Below are 20,706 nucleotides of genomic sequence, written 5' to 3' on the forward strand. Positions count from 1 at the left end.
TATCAGGAGGGGGTAAAGAACCTCTAATCAAAGTAATTAAATCTTCTACCATTTTAAGCATGTGCTTCTTGGGCACAGATCCTGTTGAACTAGGAGTGACACCAACAGAAGCTAAACCTGGCCTGCCTCTGGGAGAAGCCTTGGAAACAGAAGGAGAGGGCCTAACCACCCTAGGAAGGGAGGGGAGTACAGTAACCTGAGAAGCCCCTTCAGCCTGACCTGCCTCCTGAGAGGCCACATCCTGCAATATCAAAGTCTCCCCCTGGGACTCCAGAGAAGCCTCCGGCGAACCACCGGTTCCACTGACGCCTCTAAAGAACCGGCGTCCGCACGGACGACTCTTCTTGCCTGGGTTTAGCTGCTTTGTCTTTGCGCTTCTTGAAGAAGCGGGCCGGAGCACCCGACGGCATATTATAATTGCAGCGCTTCGCAAAGAGCAACCTGCCACAACCTAACCTTCGCTTAATAGTGCGCTTATTGAACCTAGCACAAAAGCGACACCCAACAACGTCGTGCTCAGGCCCCAAACAAGGAATACACAAAGTATGATAATCCCTATGCGGTATCTGCTTCCCACAAGAAATACAGTTATTCACTTTTCTGACATCCGCAAAACACTGAGGCAAGAAAAACTAAAATATTCCCAACGGGTACTTAGCCAACTTTGACTCGGTCTGAAACTCCGAATTCGAAAAATTTCAGAACGCCGAACGGCACTTGCAACGCTGCTTCTGCATCGGACCATGGGGCAAAAAAGACTGAGGATATGACGTCGGTCATGCGCATTGGTACCCTGACGTCCTGATGTCAGTCTTAAGCGCCTTGACCGACGTCAGCCTAATACTTTGATATTCGGGCCGACCGAGTACAGCGGACTACCCAAGTGTAAGGACTGCAGCAATGTGAGATGAAGAACATCTGCTTTTGCTTCGGGCACTGTGCGGCAAGAAAGACAGAAGAAAATGGCATCAGCTGCATCTTTTATACCCCTGGCGCACTGACATCAGGGAAGAGGCGACAGCAACCGACGCCGGACCTAGACTTTGGAATTCTGGCCAACTGAGGGTAGCCTGCAAGCAGGATAACCCAAGAGTAATGACTGCAACAGTGAAACACGATGAACATCATAATAATCTTCGTCCATCAAGTTTTGGCACCTCAGATGGTGCAGGGGTGCAGAATTACTTGTCACACTCCCACATAATACAGGTTAACTTGTACTGCATGTTTCACTACTGCACACATACTTTCGTACAGCACAGAACCGGTTCAACAGTTTGTCCTTTTATGTTTCTGTATTTTCTACATGCTGTCACTTCAATACTTAAGACTGCTTTTTGTGTACATTTTAAACTTTTTTCAATATAATTTAATACTAACGGTATTTTCTTTCTTGACATGCATACAGACTTTCACAATAAAACCTAGGTACAAGCAATAATATTACTGGTTTCATAATGCACATCTTTGGCATGATTTGGTTTAGTTTGGTCTAAAGCTTCTCTTCCATAAAAAGAAATTTCTATTTGCAGTACGTTCCCTTTTTTTTTTTAATACGGACTTGATAAAAAATCACGCTGTGAAGACACACATAGTTTAGAAACTGCTGCAAGGCACAGTCTGAAGCCACCAGCAAACATGCCTAAAAAGGTGAATGATTGTGATGCTCATTTTTTTTTGGGGGGGGGGGGGGCAAAACCCATAAGGATGCTACACATGGCCTTAATGACATGGCAAAAGGACTGGCATAATGAAGGCCAGCAGGTCATAATTCACTACATGTGCACTTCTGTGTCTCTGTACAGAGACATCACAGAATGCAATGGGGAAAATGGAAGCAACTCCAAAGCAATAAGGTAACCAGTGCTACAAGGATTAGTTTTACACTCGTACAGTTCTTAAAATCTACTGTAAAGTATAGCTATGCTACAAGAAGTCAGCACCAGCCTACCAAAAGGGAACTCACTGATCCAAAAGGACTGAGGATCAGCATCCTAATACTGCCAATTACACAGCACAACTAGAAACGTCTGCTGAGGAATACGATGTCTTGCACCCCATCCTTTTATTTAAGCATACTAACTGCATGGTCACATAACCAAGGGGAAAAGGAAACACCCTGCATTAGCAAACAGTAGCTACATAAACTGTGATCTTGCAGTCAGGTTGCTTATTGCAAAATATGGTCAGTTGAAGTTAACACTGAGTAAATATGATCAGGGAGATTATGGTCCAGTTATTTGCTGACCCCATGCACTGCAACTGTAAAACATAAGCCTGTTAAAGCCCAATACTTACAATAATTTCAATATGACCTATCACAGTAAGACAGAAACCCGGAGTACTTAATCTAGTAGGCATTCGGCTGTTACCTGCCTGACTTCATAACAAAGCTCTTAAACCAGCATTATCTTTATATTTATGCTACACTTGAATGCTCTTGTACATCAGTTAAATTTTAGATAAGCACAGAGGAACCTGAAATATGGGAGCACACTCAAGTGAAGTGAATGCACCAGAATTAGAAATGAAATCTGGCAAAACTGACAATATGACAAATGTAATGCTCTAGCTTTGCTGTATAAGAAACCTTAGATTCCATATTTCTGTACATCTTTACAGCACACGTATACTGCTGAAAAGAAATGTTACCTGTTGCCTTAACAACTCATTATCCATCTGGAGCCGTTCAGCGTCTTTGTGCATTTCCTGCATGCGCTGATTGGACTGCCGAAGTTCTCGGATGTAGTCACAGGCCTTCGATAGGATCCCACCTTTACTCTGCAGGAAAAATATCAAAACATCACAGTTTACACACACGAGTGTGCCAACTTAAATTTCAGATGTTCTGTATATAACCCCAAACTTGGTCTGCAAAGCAGTCAAGAAAGTAAAGTTTTTTTTTTTTGGGGGGGGGGGGGGGGTAAGGGTTAAACTAAGTTTTCCTATGTTTTACATGCTCCCTTAAATAAAAACATCTAATTACCCTTAACTGACATGTTTTGAGAGCAACAAGAAGCCTAGACCTGCAAACAAAGCAGTGCATTTCTCACAGGGTCTATATTACTTACTCGAACTGTCAGAATGTCGAGTACCCTTCCATCGACACCCAAGTGTCAAACGTCCTCTTCATCGAACTGCCACATCATTGATTTCTTTCCAAGGGAAAGACAGTGGTAGCCCAAATACGCACAACACAATTTAACAAACACTATGAAGTGGGGGGCTGTGCCCCCCACAACCCTCCCTAACTAAATATACTAACTCAGAGATTACACTACAGTGGGGAAAAGGGCAGATTTCAAACAATGGCCAACCAATTTCATTTCCTTGGAAAGAAATAGATGATGTGGCCGTTCGCTGAGGAGGATGTTCGAGCAAATAATATAGACCCTTTCTCACAGAAGTCATCAAGCAGACTTCACAATAATACCAGGTTCACACATACAGTTACTAGATAGCCAATATGTGCTTATTTTGGTGGAAAGCTACAAACACAAAATCATTACAGATAAAGAACATATTACTAACTGGGTTAGTATTTCCCAAATTGATAGCATAAAGCTTAATTACCCAACCTAATTCAACAAACATCTATTGTGGTAGCCTGAAGGCAACCAGACTACAGTCAGAAAATGATGCGGTCACTTTAACTCTGGTGGACAAACTCCTTGGATAGTACAATGGTAGCATGTATGAGAGATGCTTGGGCAGTGGTTTAGTCCATGAACAGTTAAGTGTTCCACCAATACAAGAAGCAAAATGAACACCGAATGCTCCCTGACTTACTTTATTTATCCCTTGTTGAACAGGTTAGTCCCACTAGGACAGTGGCCTCTTTTCAGGGGAGATCCAAGGTGGCAATTATACTACCAGGTGAAATTTAGTTAAAGTGTCAGGGAACTTCCCCTACCACTATGACACTCATGGTCCATACATCCGAGTGCATGCGCACATTCTGTTCCCAGTGCAGTGGAGGCTGGCAGGACAGTGCGTGACACAGCAGGCAAAAAGGCAGAAGATAAGGCAAATGCTAACTCCATGGAAATATTGTAGAAGGATTCGGAGGAGATATTTAACACAAAGGAGATAATGGATGGAACAGTGTAGGATACAGAAGATTTATTTCAGAAAAATCTACTCAAGGTTTTGAGAAGAGAGGAACGGTCACAAAAGGATGTCTCATTACAGCCCTCTAGTCAGACTGATGGACTTGGTTAAGTCTGGAAAAGAGCTATTTTGGGGTGCGACTATGGACAAGATCCAAAACGAAGAGGTGAAGGATATTCATAAGAAAACATTAGCAGAACCAGTAAAAGAGAATTAAAAAAAAACAGAAGTAGGAAGATGGAGAAAAAGTACAGTTTTGTACCTACCATAAATGTAGATGTTCGAAGATCCACATTGCTGCAGTCCTTACACTTGGGTATAGCGCTGTCCTCGGTCAGCCCGAATACCAAAGTATATGGCTGATGCCGGTCATGGCGCATTAAACTGACGCCAGGACGTCAGGGTATAAATGCACATGACCGACGTCATATCCTCAGTCTTTTCTTGCCCCAGATGTCAGAAGACCCTAAACAGGGTAAAATCAAAAAATTACCAAACACTAAACACCCCCACACCCAAACTATGTACAACTTCTAACAATTATCTAATAAAGTACTAACCTAACCACCCAACCACCCCTAAACACAGAGGGGACGGAGGGAGGGTAAATTGGACTGCAGCAATGTGGATCTTCGAACATCTACATTTATGGTAGGTACAAAACTGTACTATGTTCTTCATCTCACATTGCTGCAGTCCTTACACTTGGGTAGATTCCCAAAGCAGAGGTAAGGGAGGATGGCAAATCAAATAGAAGCAGGAGCTGTCAAAATGCCCTGTAGAATAGCAGTGGCAAACCCAGCCCTAGATTTAGAGTAGAGGGAAGGTGGTAGTGCTTAGAGAAAGTATGTACTGAACTCCAAGTAGCTGCCTCCAAAATGTCCTTAGTTGACACTCCCCTTAGAAAGGCTGTAGAGGTGGCAGTAGCCCTAGTGGAATGAGGTCTGATCCCTGTTGGGATCTGCTTGCCATGCTGAGAATAACAAAAAGAAATGCAAAACCCAATCCATTTAGAAAGAGTTTGCTTTGACACAGGCTTGCCCTGAGTACCTAAAGCAAAAGAAACAAACAACTGTTGCGACTGCCTGAAACCCTTAGTCCTATCTAAGTAGTAGCGTAACTGTCTGTGCACGTCCAAAGTATGCAAGATCTTTTCCCCCCTGTTTTGGGGGTCTGTATAAAAGTTGGGTAAATGAATAGACTGGTTTAAGGACACACTTGAGACCACCTTAGGCATAAAGGAAGGGTTAGTGCGTAAAGATACCCTATCCTTATGGAAGATCAAGAAAGGCTCAACAGCCATAAGGGCCTGCAACTCAGAAACCCTTCTTGCAGAGGTAATGGCCAACAAAAAAGCAGTCTTCCATGACAAATATTTTAACTCAGCCGTAGCTGCAGGCTCAAAAGGTGGCAGAGTGAGCTTTTCCAACACATAATTGAGGTCCCAAGCTGGAGTAGGAGCTCTTCGTGGAGGTCTTATGTTCTTTGCCCCTCTGAGAAATTGCTTGAACAACGAATGAGAAAACAAAGGTGGATCACAGTCATAGTGAGCTGAAATTGCTGCAGCATGAATTTTAATGGAAGAGAAGGACAAACCCTTGTCCAATAACTCAGTAAGATATAGAAGAGCCACACTTAAGTCAGGCTCAGAAACATCCACACCCTTTGCTGCACTCCAAAGCAAAAATCTCTTCCACTTGTCCATACACTTTCCTTGTACTAGGTCTCCTAGCTTCCATAATCACATTCAAAACTTGTTGAGGAAGTTGAGCCCTGCTATGAGCTAAAACAGGATATGCCATGCTGTGAGATGAAGAGAGTGAAGCTTGACATTGAGTAAATGACCGTCCTTTTGAGATAACAGTTGAGGATTCAAAGGCAGGGGCCACGGTGGTTTCCTTATTAGATTTCTCAGTAGTGGGTACCAATGCTGTCGGGGCCAATCTGGAGCTATCAGGATCATTCTTGGTTTGTCCTGGCTTACCTTTAGCAGAACCTTTAGAAGTAGAGGAAGTGGTGGAAAGGCGATACATGAAGATTTTTCCAACTGAAAGAAAGAGCATCCGCTTTCCAAGCTGCCTGGTGTATCCTTTTGTGCAAAACTTTGGCAGCTGGTGGTTTAGAGGAGAAGCGAACAGATCTATGTCTGGTGTTCCCCATGACACTGTTACTTGCTGAAATACCTGAGGATCCAGTTTCCACTCGTGGGGATCCATGATTTGCCTGCTTAACACATCTGCTAAGGAGTTCTGCACCCCGGCAGAAACCTTGCCTGAAGATCCAGTTGTAGACTGAGAGCAGTTTCCCATAGAATCATTGCTTGTCTGCATAGAGGGTAAGAATGTGTACCCCTTGCTTGTTGATGTACCACATGACGGTTGTGTTGTCTGTTAGAATCAACACCTGTCCTGGAAGAAGTAATTCCTTGAAAGCTGTTAATGCAAACTGGACTGCTAACATCTCCTTTAGGTTGATATGTAGATGTTGTAGTCTGGCAGGCCACTTGTCCTGTATCCATTTTCCATTGAGATGAGCCCCCCAAGCTTTGTCTGAGGCATCTGTTGTTAGAATCTGACTTGCCTCCGGCCGGGTCACAGAAAGTCCCTTGTTTAGGTGACATTGCTGAGCCCACCACAAGAATTCCTTTTGGATGCAAGGTATTATTGGAATGACAGTGTCCAGATCGTGGCAGTGCTGTGTCCATAGATTCTTGAGATACCATTGTAGCTTCCTCATATGCAGTTTGGCATTGGGAAGCACCAGAATACAAGATGCCATGAACCCTAAGGCTTGAAGGACTGTCCTTGCAGTCAGCCCGGACTGATGTGATAGTTGTTGGAAGTAAAGGGAAAGATTCTTTTGTTTGTCCGGGGTCAAGAAGGCCATCTGGGCTGCTGTATTCAGTCTCACACCCAGAAAGCACATGTCCTGAGAGGGTACTAGACTGGACTTTGTTTCGGTCACAGAATACCCTAGGCATCTTAGCACTGTTATCACATACTTTAAATGCTGTAGAAGTTCGTCCTTGCCCTGAGCCAGAATCAGGCAATCGTCCAAATAAGGGTAAATCTGTATTCCTTTCCGCCTGAAAAAGCTATCACTGGAGCCAGGACCTTTGTGAATACTCTGGGTGCAGTGGATAAGCCAAAGGGCAATGCAGAGAATTGATAGTGTGAATCTCCAGCTCGAAAACGCAGATACTTCCTGCAGCCTAGAGTGATAGGGACATGAAGGTAAGCCTCTTGGAGATCCAAAGTTACCATCCAGTGATCCTTGCCCAGGAGGGGTAAAAGCTGTTGCAATGTCAGCATCTTGAACTTGGGGATGTCCAGAAAGGTGTTGAGGATAGATAAATCCAGAATTGGTCTCCACGTGTTCCCCTTTTTTGGTACTAGGAATAGGCGAGAGTAAAATCCTAGGCCCCTTTCTGCCATAGGCACCGGTTGTATGGCCCCTATCTGTGTCAATATGGATATTTGTCTGTGAGCTTCCAATTTGTGTTGGGGCGGAATATCTGGCATGCCCCTGAACGGTGGTAAGGTATGGAAATAAAATCTGTAACCGTGGTGAATGATATCCAATACCCATCTGTCTAGGGTAATTAAACTCCAGTTCTCTTTGAAAAGTGTCAGTCTTCCTCCTAAAGGTGCTGCGAGACGTGAAGGTTCTGGCAGTTGAAAAGGTAGGTCATTGGGTCTGTCTGAAAGGGCTGACCCCTGCCCTCCCCTGAAGACTGTGCAGGTGAGCCCCCTGTCCTGGATCTAAAGGAACCCTGAGCTCTGCCCCTAGCACGCCTAGACCTACCCCTAGACTGGGAATCATAAGAAGGGTATGTCCACGCCTTGCTTGGCCAGTTTCTGCTAAACTTTGGTGGTTGAACCTGTAAAAAATCTTTAACAGTGTGCATAGATTTAGCTTTGTCCTCCATTTTCTTTAAAACTGCTTCAACAGGCGAACCAAACAACACATCAGATTGTAAAGGGGCATCCAAGATCCTTGACTTAACATGTTCAGCTAAATTCTGATCCCGTAACCAGGCGTGCCTGAAGGACAGTACCAGTGGCAGCCACCCTGGAAGAGGCCTGTACAGCATAAAACCACATTGTAAGGAATGCTTACCCACCTGTTCAGACACATGTACCAGATCTTGTAACTCCTTACATTCAATACCTTCTGCCAGAGCATCTACCTTAGACTTTAACTGTGAAAGGAGATAGATTTGATATCTCAGCATGTGGAATTGACAATTTAAAGCCCTCATGGCTAAAGTTGAGGAAGTATACACTTTCTTACCCCATCTGTCTAAAGCTCTTGCCTCTTTGTCCTGAGGAACTGGATTTTTAGCCACAGAAGCCTTAACCCCTTTAGGCCCCTGAGTAACTGTCTCTGGATCTGCCCTAGGGCTTTTAAAAAGATACTTGTGAGCTTCAGGCACCCTATAGTATCTGTCCGGTTTAACAGGAGCGGGAGGTAAAGAATCAGGGTTAAGGGAAGCCTCTGCAAAAACATCTTCCACCACAGAAAGAACAGGGGGTATAGCTAAAGGCCTATGCTGAGGTAAAAACAAAAATTCCCTTAGTCTTTTCCTGGAATCAGAGAAATCCTGACCTTCCCATTTAAAATGTTCCCTCATGGCATGGAGAGTCTCTGAGAATGAGAAATCCTCAGGAGGAGAAGCAGAAGGGGTGGAATCATCCACATCAGAATCAGAATAATGAGAAAGCTCCTGTAAATCCTCAGCCGAAGACTCAGAAATATCAGAATCCTGTTCAAAATTCCCAAATTCAGGATCCACCCTAGGCCTTTTGTCAGGAGGGGGCATAGAACCCCTAATCAGAGTAATTAAATCTTCAGCCATCTTAAGCATATGTCTCTTGGGCACAGGGCCTGAAGTACTAGGAGGAGCACCTGCTACAGCTGAACCTGGCCTACTCTTGGAAGAAGCCTTTGTAACAGTAGGGGAAGGCCTAACCACCTTAGGCAGAGAGGGGAGAACAGCTACCTGAGAAGCCCCTTCAGCCTGGCCTACCTCCTGTGAAGACACATCCTGTAACAACAAAGTCTCCCCCTGGGACTCTAGGGAAACTTCTGTTTGGGCCTCTGGCACAACCGTGCCCTCTAAAGAACCGACGTCCGGGTCGGCTGGTGCCTCTAACCTAGGCCTAGGTGTTTTGTCCTTGCGCTTCTTCGAGGTAGCGGGCGTCGGAGCATCCAACGGCATTTTGTAATTGCACCGCTTCCCGAAGACTAACCTAGCGCAGTCTAATCTCCTCTTTATGGTACATTTGTTAAATCTAGCGCAAGAGGAACACCCAACAACGTCGTGCTCAGGCCCTAAACACGGTATACACAAGCTGTGGTAGTCCCTATGTGGTATCTGTTTCCCGCAAGAAATACAGTTATTTACTTTTTCTGACATTCGGTAAAATACTGAGGCAAGAAAAAACCAAAATATTCCCCAACGGGGTACTTAGCCAACTTGGATTCGGTCTGAAACTCCGGTTTCGGAAAATCTCAGGACGCCAACCTGCACTCGCAAATTTGCTTCTGCATCGGACCACGCGGCAAAAAAGACTGAGGATATGACGTCGGTCATGCGCATTTATACCCTGACGTCCTGGCGTCAGTTTAATGCGCCATGACCGGCGTCAGCCATATACTTTGGTATTCGGGCCGACCGAGGACAGCGCTATACCCAAGTGTAAGGACTGCAGCAATGTGAGATGAAGAACATCTGGGAAAAAAGAAGCACGTTATCCTTACACAGTAAGGAAGAAAAAAAGATGGAATGGACAGGTATGAAATTTGGGATACAGTGACTGTGCCTTTTGGAATCAAAGCACAAGAGGTAAGAGTGTTTATTTTAATTTAGAAAAATGCTGTATTGTGACTTTTTTGAAACTGTTATACAACAAGAGACTTTTTGAGGGAATATGGTAAAAGAAAGGATATTCATCCATGGAATAACTATATTAAGACTTCTTACTGTGAAACAAAAGATAGAGCATATACAGTTTCAAACGGAGACAGAAACTGTAAAAATATATTTATTAAAGAATTTTTGTAAAGAAGTTTAAAACATTTCAAAAGTAATTGATAACAGGGGACTAGACTGGGGGGATTGTAATGTTATTCTGAAAATGGAAAATGAAAAAAAAATGTACATATTCCAAGCATGATTAATGCTAAATGAATTACAGCTGTTGTATAGTACTGGGGACAACCAAAAACCTATTTTGTGGGTAAGGGACATTTTGTAGGTAACCGTGATAAGAAATGTTTTGTATGTGAGGAGTTTGGTCGTGATGTAAAAAAATGTGAAATGAAATGTCATAAGTGTAAACAGGGCATTTATGGATAGATTGTACAAACAAGCAAAAAGAAAAAAAAAATGTGTAAAAGAAAATGTAAATGAATGTGGGCAAAATAAGAAGCAATTACAACAGGAAAAACAACAAAATGATTTTGTAGAAAAAGCAAATAATATACAAAAAGAAAGAGAGGAAGGCGAAATAGATGTTGGGTCAGTAGTTAGTGAAGAGGAACATATAGAATTGGAGTTAAAAAGAAAAATTTGACTGGAAAAACAGTAAAAGATAGAAAATGGAAATTGCAAGCCACAGACTTGAAAGCAAAAAAAAAGAAAGGAAATGGATAAAAATACATAATTTCATATAGATTAAGAAGCAGAGAAACACTCTTAGAATTTTATTTGTTAATGTTAATAGTATAAAAAGCTTAGTAAGAAGAATTGGAGTGTTAGAGTGGTGTAATAAATGTGAAGTCAACTTAACAGTATTAGAAGACGTTAGAGGTTTAACAAAGAAAGAAAAATTACAAACAGAAACGTTATGCAGAGGACAGATAATATGGAATTTGGGAGGAGAAACCAATTCAGGGATAGTTGTACTATATAGTACATCAATTACAGTATCGGATTTTACTTTAGATGAGGACAATTACTAGTGGTAGATACACGATGGGAAAATAGAGTCTATAGACTTAATAGCAGTATCTGTAGTATACAAAGAGTAGTTTTAAGACATACCAGTTAATGTAATAGTAAACATGGATATTACAGTAACAGGAGATTTCAGTTGAGACTTGAGGAATAAAAATAAAAAAGATAGGCTAGATAAGAAAAAAGAATGCGGGAAATCAAAAAGTGTGGAAATTTAGTATTAGGGAATATAAACACATGCAGACATAGCAGAGGGAATGATAAAACAAAAACTGATTATTTTTTAGTATCTATAAGTATAGAAACATTCAAAAGAAGCAGTGGAAACAGGATTTTTAGATCATATAGCAATATAGATAAAAACAGAAGAAAATAAAGGCCATATAAGAATTGGAAAAAGGATTATAAGAATAAATGAGAAAGGAAAATAATTATTCTTAAGAAAAGAATTACCATCGTCAATTGGAATTACAGAAAGATCACAGGAGTATGACATAATTTTATAATAACTGGTCAGAATGGTGGATAGTGTTTAAAAAGAAAAGCACAATAAAGAATTAGAAAGTTTAGAGAGAAATGAGAAAACACAGTTGTTTACACTTACCACAAATGTAGATGTTAGAGTGTATTCACTGTCGCAGTACTGACATGTAGGATTTCCTGCTGTGGATGCCTTTGGCCACCCCTATTACCAAAGTAAAAATCACCCTCCTCCTAAAACTGGTGGACATCCTATCTGACGTCAGTATGCTTGGGTATAAAAGGAGTCAGCCAACGTCATGCATCAGTTTTTTTCTTGCCTCCTAGATGGTAGAAGCCCCTTGGATGAACCATAAGCAAGGGACCAAGGCAGAAAATGGGCCCTGTAGGGAGAAAGTACAGTTTTGTACCTACCATAAATGTAGATGTTCGAGTGCTCATACAGCTGCAGTCATTACAGATGGGTTATCCTGCCGTCAGGCGGGTCCTCGGTCGGCCGAATTTCAAAGTCTAGGTCCGGCGTCGGTTGTCGTCGCTTCTTCCCTGACGTCAGTGCAGCAGGGGTATAAAAGAGGCAGCCAACGCCATTTTCTTCAGTTTTTCTTGCCCCAGATGTCAGGTGCCCCCAGAAGGAAGGCAAAACATAATATTATGCAAACATGCAATGTAGATAAATCAAAAACAGTAGTTGCAAGCAAATACACCATAAAAGAATACCCCAAATAGGTTGTATGATAAAGGTGTTTGTCATAAGGCCTGTCCTAAGAGGGGATGGTGGGAGGGTAACCTGGACTGCAGCTGTATGAGCACTCGAACATCTACATTTATGGTAGGTACAAAACTGTACTATGTTCATCGTGCATACAGCTGCAGTCATTACAGATGGGTAGAATCCCAAAGCTAAGTAAGGGTGGTAGGCACTAAGTGGAACTAGGAGGCGAGGATGCCCTGCAGGACTGCTGTGGCAAAGCCCGCTCTAGATTTTGAGTATAGTGGAAGGTGGTAGTGCTTGGAGAAAGTGTGCACTGAACTCCAAGTAGCTGCTTCCAAAATGTCCTTGGTAGGGACCCCCCTGAGGAAAGCTGCAGAGGTAGCTGTAGCCCTGGTGGAGTGGGATCTGATGTATACAGGCACAGATTTTCCATGAAATGAATAACAAAAGCGTATGCAGTGGGCTATCCATTTTGAAATTGTCTGTTTGGAAATAGCCTTTCTTTGAGCACCTGTAGCATAGGACACAAAGAGCTGCTCAGATTTCCTGAATGGCTTTGTTCTGTCCAAGTAATAACGAAGTTGTCTGTGAATGTCCAAAGAATGTAGTAGTCTCTCCCCTTTGTTCTGTGGATTTGGATAAAAGGTAGGTAAATGAATACTCTGATTCAAAGCTACACTGGATACTACCTTTGGCATGAAGGTAGGGTTGGTTCATAAGGAAACTCTGTCCTGATGGAAAATGATGAATGGTTGCACATCCATGAGGGCCTGTAGTTCCGAAACCCTGCATGCTGAGGTAATAGCTAGAAGGAAGGCTGTTTTCCATGACAAGTATTGTAGCTCTATTGAAGAGGCCGGCTCAAAGGGAGGCAGGGTTAGCTTTTCCAATACGAAGTTGAGGTCCCAAGCTGGGACTGGTGGTTTCCGTGGAGGTTTTATATTTTTTACCCCTCTGAGGAACTGCCTTAATAGAGGATGTGAGAATAAAGGAGGATCTGTATTGTATGGTGCAGAAAAGGCTGAAGCGTCTATCTTGATGGAGGAGAAGGAAAGGCCACTGTTTAACATCTCAGCTAGGTACTGTAAAATTTGAGGTATATTTATTACCCAAGGATTCTGGCCCTTTTCTTGATTCCAGGAACAAAATTGTTTCCATTTGGCGGAGTAGGCTTTTCTAGTAGAGGGTCTTCTGGCCTCCAAGATGACATCCTGCACCTCCTTGGAGAGGAGAGTCTGTTGGGAAATTAAAGTATTCTCCATGCAGCTAGATTTAGGGTTTTGAGCTGGCTGTGAAGGGTTTTGTAGTTGTGCTGGGACAACAGAAGAGGGACTAGAGGCAGGATCCATGGTGGGGAGTGTGTCAGGCTCTTTAGGAGAGGATACCAGTGTTGTCGTGGCCAGTCTGGAGCAATGAGAATCATTTGTGGCCTCTCTGCTCTGGCTTTTAATAGAACTTTGGTCAGTAGAGGAAGAGGCGGGAAGGCATAGACTGTCAATGTTGTCCAACTGAAAGAGAGTGCGTCCACTTTCCAGGCCTGTGGATGATAGGTCCTTGAACAAAATTTTTCCAACTGGTAATTTCTGTGGGTAGCAAATAGATCTATGTCTGGCTGTCCCCATGCCTGAGTTATCTTTGAGAAAACTTGAGGATGCAACTTCCATTCGTGTGGGTCTGTCATATTTCTGCTTAAGTTGTCCGCCAGTGTGTTTTCCTTCCCTGGCAGGAATTGTGCCTGTAGTTGAATTTGCAATTCCAGTGCTGTGTTCCATAGGGTCATGGCTTGCCTGCACAGGGGGTATGAATGAGGTTCCCCCCTGTTTGTTTATGTACCACATGACTGTTGTGTTGTCTGTCCTTATCAATAGCTGGACTGGATGCAGTAGGTCTTCGAAGGTCATAAGAGCATTTTGCACGGCTAGCATCTCCTTTTGGTTGATGTGTAGGTGCTTCTCTTTTTGGGACCATTTTCCCTGAATGCACTGATCTGCCATGTGTGCTCCCCAGGCGTAGTCTGAGGCGTCCGTTGTGATGATTTGAGTTGCTTGAGGTACACAGAAAGGGAGACCTGTGTTTCTTTGGCATGCTTGAGCCCACCACAAAAATTCCTTTTGAAGGCATGAAATGAGTGGTATAATTGTTTCCAAGCTGTGACTGTGTTGAGACCATAAGTTTTTTAGGTACCATTGTAGTTTCCTCATATGCAGCTTTGCACATGGTATTAGTAGGATGCAAGATGCCATGAATCCCAGAGCCTACAGGACTTTCCTTGCAGTTAGTCTGGTGAAAGTTGCCATTTTGTTGAAGTATTGAGACAGTTGCCCTTGTTTGTCTGGCGTGAGGTAGGCCATCTGGGTGGTTGTATTTAAACTGGCACCCAGGAAAATTATCTGTTGAGAAGGTATTAGTTTTGATTTCTTTTTGTTCACTGTGTATCCCAGGCAGTTTAACAGTTTTATTACAAACACCAGATGCTGCAATAGAATGTCCTTGCTGTCCGCTTGGATCAGGCAGTCGTCCAGATATGGGTAGATTTGTATTCCTTGTTGTCTGCAGAAGGCAATTACTGATGCCAGGCATTTCGTAAACACTCTGAGCGCAGTAGATAAGCCAAAGGGCAATGCAGAGAATTGGTAATGGGTTGAACCTGCAAGAAATCTGCAGTATCTTCTGCAATCTTGTCTGATAGGGACATGCAGGTATGCCTCCTTGAGGTCCAATGTTACCAGCCAAGACTCCTTGCCCAGCATGGGAAGAAGCTGCTGTAATGTGAGCATCTTGAATTTTGGCACCTGTAGATATGTATTTAGGATGGATAAGTCTAAGATGGGTCTCCAATCTTTGTCTTTCCTTGGTACCAGGAATAGTCTGGAATAAAAACCTTGACCTTGTTCTTTTGCAGGTACCTCTTGAATCGCTTTCATATCCATGAGAGCGGAAATTTGTCTTTGTGCCTCTGCCCTTTGATTTTGTGGCAGGTTTGGCAAGCCTCTCATTTTTGGAAGGATGTGAAAGTGGAACCTGTAGCCTTTGTCTATAATGTCCAGAATCCATTTGTCTTTTGTAACAATGTGCCAGTTTTTTTAAAATAATGCCAGTTTTCCACCCAAAGGTGCTGCCATTAAAGCTTTGTTTGGCAGGCATAGGGGGAAGTCATTGTGTCTGTTTTCTAAATGACTGTGATCTATCTTCTCCACCTCTTGGGGTTGGTGCTTGCCACTGTCTAGCTCTGTAAGATCCTTGAGGTTGTCCTCTACCCCTTGGGCGTCTGTATCTGCCCCTTTGAGGTCTGTCAGTGGCTGGAAAGGACCAATTTTTTGAAGGCCAGTTTCTGCTGAAGCGTGGAGGTTGTACCTGCAAGAAATCTTTCACTGTTTGCATAGATTTCGCTTTTTCCTCCATTTTCTTTAGTACCTCCTCAGCTTTAACACCAAACAATACATCTTTTTGAAGTGGTGCATCTAATAACTTTGCTTTGACATGATCTGGTAAGGTTTGCTCTTTGAGCCAAGCATATTTACGTATAACAGATCTCGTGACAGCAGCTCTACACGAGGCCTCTAAAGCATCAAAACCACACTGCAAGGTATGTTTACCCACTTGCTCTGCTGCATGCAACAAATCCTGCAACTCTTTCAAATCTGGTTGTTCTGTTTGTGTCATTTTACTTTTCAGCTGAGAACAAAAACTGTTGGCACTTTAACATATGAAATTGACAGTTTAATGCCCTCATGGTTAAAGTGGCAGATGTATACACCTTTTCCCCCACCTTTCTAATGCTCTGGAATCTCTCTCTGAAGGTAAAGGTTTTTTAGCAGTAGAGGCCTTTATTCCCTTGGGACCCTGTGAAATTGTTTCTGGGTCTGCAGTATGGCTTTTATAAAGGAACTGGTGAGAATCAGGAACCCAGTAATACCTGTCTGGTTTAACAGGGGCTGGAGGTAAAGAATCTGGATTAAGGCTGGCTTCTGCGTACACATCATCCAAAATATCTAAAACAGGAGGGATTGCCAGGGGCCTATGCTGGGGGAGCAGTAGAAATTCCCTGAGTCTTTTCTTGGAATCGGAGTAATCTTGGCCTTCCCAGTGGAAGTGTTCCCTCAATGTATGCAGGTTTTCCCCAAAAGAGTAGTCCTCAGGGGGGGGGAGACCGAGGGAATAGACTCCTCAGCATCAGAGTCTTCGAAAGGGGAATAGACATAATCCTGGTCCTCAGAATGGTCTGAGGTAACAGAAGCCTGGTCTGAGGAAGGGTAGTCTTCCTCCAATCTGGGTCTTTTGTCAGAGGGGGGTTGAGAACCCCTGATGAAAGTTATCAAATCCTCAGCCATTTTAAGCATCTGCTTTTTAGGCATGGGGCCTTGAGAGGAGGTCTGAGGACCCTGTTTTTTAGTTTTCATGGTAGCTTTAGATTTAGTGAAGGATTTAATAGAGAAGGTGGAAGGCCTGAAGACGCCTTCAGAAATGGCAGGCCTGACTAAATTTTCAGTTTCCCCGCCAAGAGTGGCGTCGGTATCTGCAGTGGGAATGGAGACCGAGGAGCCTGCGACCTCGGGTACTGAAGTCACCGGTAAAATAGTTTCATCGGTAGTCAGGGGCTGCGTAGGCGCCTCGCTGAGAACCGGAGAACCGGTAGTCGGCCTAAGCGTGGTCTCAGTACTCGGTGCAGACCTCGGATGTCGGTCCTTGTCTTTGCGTCTTTTGCTTAAGACTGGTGTCGGAGTATCCGACGACATGATATAATTAAATTTTTTGCCAAAATAATGAAGGGCGAACTCTGCCCGGCGCTTAATAGTGCGCTTGTTGAACCTAGCACAAAAACGGCAGGCCGAGACGTCATGGTCTGGCCCTAAGCAAGATATACAGAGAGAGTGGAAATCCTTATGCAGTATTTGCTTCCCACAAGAAATGCAATTATTAACTTTGTCTGACATCGGTCTGAGGCAAGAAAAGTTTCCCCAACGGGGTACTTAGCTTTAAAGAAGACTTCAGCTGAAATACTTTCGTAAATCTCAGGAGCTGGCCGACCGGCACTTGCTAACTGCTTCTGCTTCGGGCACCGCGCGGCAAGAAAGACTGAAGAAAATGGCGTCGGCTGCCTCTTTTATACCCCTGCCGCACTGACGTCAGGGAAGAAGCGACGACAACCGACACCGGACCTAGACTTTGGAATTCGCCGGACCGAGGACCCGCCTGACGGCAGGATAACCCATCTGTAATGACTGCAGCTGTATGCACGATGAACATCACCCAGGGGGTCCTCTGGTTAATGAAGACAGAAGTAGACTACTACTGCAGACAAAGGGGAAAGGAGGGAAGGAAAGAAAACTGCAACAGTGAATACACTCAAACATCTACATCTATGTTAAGTGCACACAACTGTGCTATGTTCTTCATGATTTACTTTTTGCAGTCCTGACTTGTGGGATGATTCCCAAAGCTGAGATGACAGTGGAAGGAAGATTATGGGGAAGAGAGGATACCCTGCAGGATGTCAGTAGCAAATCCTGCTCTAGACTTGGTGAACGCTGATAAGTGGTAGCGTTTGGTAAAGGTATGCACAGATGACCAGGTAGCAGCTTCCAAAATGTTTTGTGTAAGTACTTCTTTTGCAGAGTGAGTCCTGACATCTTCAGGTGGCTTTTACCATGTTGGCTATAACAAAGGAAATGCAGTGAGAGATCCACTTGAAGATGGCCTGTTTAGAAACTGGTTCCCCTTCACAGCCAATGGCAAAGGACACAGAGTTGGTCTGATTTTCTGAAAGATTTAGTTCTGTCAAGATACTAGTGGACCTGTCTGTGAACATCTAAGGAGTGAGGATTCTCCCACCCTGGTCTTGAGGATTGGGGAAGAAGGTGGGCAAGTGTATAGCTTGATTCAAGGATGTGTCCGTGACCACCTTGGGGCAGCTCAGAGACCCTCCTAGCTGAGGCAATAGCCAGTAAAAGGCAGTCTTCCAAATTAAGAATTTTAATAAGGCAGTCTTCCAAATTAAGAATTTTAATTCAAAAGAAGCTGCCAGTTCAAGGGGGGGGGGGGGGGGGGGTAGTGTCAATTTTTCCAGAATAAAATTGAGGTCCCATGGAGGTTTGGGTCTCCTGGGAGGTCTGATGTGAATCATTCCCCTAAGGAATTGTTTCAGCAGGGGTGGGAAAAGATAGGAGGAAGACTAGGGTGTGGGCTGAAATGGCAGAGGTGTGAATTTTGATGGAAGAGAAGGATAGGCCTCTGTCATCCAGGGTAGCCAGGTAATCTAAAATGGCAGAGATAATGGCTGAGTTAGGATTGAGGCCTTGGCTGCTGGCACCAAATGGAGAATCTTTTCCACTTGGCTGAGTATGATTTCCTAGTACTAGGCCTTCTATCCTCCTTGAGAATGTCTTGATCTGTTTGCTTACAGTATGCTCAGAAGAGGAAGCTGGGGGATTATCCATGCTGAGAGTCTGCAGGTTGGGATGCACAAGGCTCCCCTTGTCCTGAGTCAAAAGGTCTACTCTTTGAGGTAACTGTCACAGATTTTCATTGGTTAAACTTAGTAGCAGAGGAATCCAGTGTTACATGGGCCAGTCTGGGACTATCAGAATGATCTTTGGGCCTTCTTCCCTGATTTTTAGGAGGACTCCGATGAAGAACAGGTATGGTGGGGGGGGGGGGGGTGCAAAAAGGAAACAGTGGCTTCAAAGGAAGGAGAAAGCTTCTGTCCTCCAGGTAGTGGGTAGTTTGATCCTGGAAAAGAATCTTTTTAGTTGGGTATTTTCTTTGTTGGCAAAGAGGTCTATCTGTGGGGATCCCCATTTCTGGGCTATGCTGAGAAATGTCTCTTGATGCAGATTCCACTCATGAGGATCCACCAAGTTCTTGCTCAGGTGATATGCTAGACTGTTTTGAGCACATGGAAGTTATTGTGCCATGACGTACAACCCCAGAGAATGATCTGTCTTCTCAGACCTGCATAGCTACTCGACAAATAGGGCAAGAGTGAATGCCTGCTTGTTTGTTTATGTACCACATGACTGTAATGTCTGTTTTGACTAGCAGGACCCTTGGTTTCCATTTTTCTTTGAAAGCTACTAGGTCCTTTTGAAATGCCATCAGTTCTTTCCAGTTTATGTGCTTGTCCCTGAGCTAAATTTCCCATCTACCTTGGGACTGAAGGTGTTGGAAATCAGACCCCCCGGGCTATCTCTGAATTATATGTGGTTAAAGTTTGGTCCTGAGGGGTGAATCTGAAATGGAGACCAAGGTTCTGGGCACATCTGTGTCCACCATGCAAATTTGTCCTTGAGGCAAGGGATCAGCTGAATTTCTGCCTCCAGGCACTGTGAGTGCTGGCACTACAGACTCTTGAGGTACCACTGGAGATTTCTCATGTGTAGCCCTGACAGAGTGATCATGAGGGTACAAAATGCCATGTAGGCTAATGCTATGAGGAATTCCCTGGCTGAGAGGCATTGTCTCTGCATAATGCTTTGGAAGTACTGAGCCAGGAAGGAGACCTTTTCTGGAGGGAGGGAGGCCTTTTGAAGGGTGGAATCCAGAATAGCCCTCAGGAAAACTATCTGTATTGGAGTTGCGCAGATTTGCTGTGATCCCAAAGGAGGCAAGGAGGTACTGAGTGAAGGCCAAATTCTTGAGAAGCTTTGACCGACTTGTGTTTTGAATGAGGTAGTTGTCTAGATAGGGGTAAATTTGGGGAATTTGGGTCCCTCTTGCTCTGCAAAAGGCGAGCACAGGGGCTAAACACTTTTTGAAGAGCCTGGGAGCAGCAGACAAGACAAACTAGTGCAGAGATCTCAAAGTAACTGGTACCTTCTCTCAAACGTAGAAAACTTCTGCAAGATTCCTGTATAGGAAATGTGCAAGCAAGCATCTTTTAGGCACAGGGTGACCATTAAGGCCTGAAGAACTATCATGAGATGTCAATATTTTAAATTTTGGAAAAGGTAGGGACTGAGTGAGGGTGGACAGGTCTAGAATAGGGCACCAAGAGCCTTCCTTTCTGGGAAACAGGAATATAACCTGAAATAGAACCCCTTTCTATTTGGTGTTCTGGTACTGGTTCCACTGAGCCCTGTGAGCACAGGTTGTGAATTTGAGAAAGGGCCTCTGCTCTTTGACTTTGTGGAATATCTGGGTAACCTGAGTATCTTAAAGGCTCTTTGAAAGTGAGCCTGTAACCATTTGAGATAACATTCAGAACCTAGCTGCCTGAAGTAATAAAGGACCAATTTTATTTGAACAGGGATAGCCTTCCTCCTATCTCTTCTGGAGAGGATGGGGGAGCGGAGAGGGGAAAGGAAGAGTCATTGCTGCTCCATGGCAGGGTCCTGTGGCCTAGAACTCCCCTGCAAGGGGTTTTCAAGGACCACTGCCTGGGCCTTTATGATTGATGCCGCCTTTGAGGCCTTTCCCTCCGGGGTTTCCTTTGCCTGCTTTTTGA

The 20,706-nt window shown here is 43.9% G+C and overlaps 1 protein-coding gene across 1 annotated transcript in view; it reads right to left on the bottom strand.

Moving 5' to 3' along the window:
* The window catches only part of USF2 (upstream transcription factor 2, c-fos interacting), a 243,371-nt gene that overhangs the window by 47,621 nt on the left and 175,044 nt on the right, over positions 1 to 20,706 (bottom strand). The window contains exon 5 of the mRNA XM_044080489.1: positions 2,653 to 2,781. Within this exon, the coding sequence (XP_043936424.1) occupies positions 2,653 to 2,781 (129 nt within the window). The remainder of the gene's footprint in view (positions 1 to 2,652; positions 2,782 to 20,706) is intronic.

This window comes from Protopterus annectens, chromosome 8.part0 (genome assembly GCF_019279795.1).
Source record: "Protopterus annectens isolate FY-2018-M chromosome 8.part0, PAN1.0, whole genome shotgun sequence".
In the NCBI taxonomy this organism is placed as follows: domain Eukaryota; kingdom Metazoa; phylum Chordata; order Ceratodontiformes; family Protopteridae; genus Protopterus; species Protopterus annectens.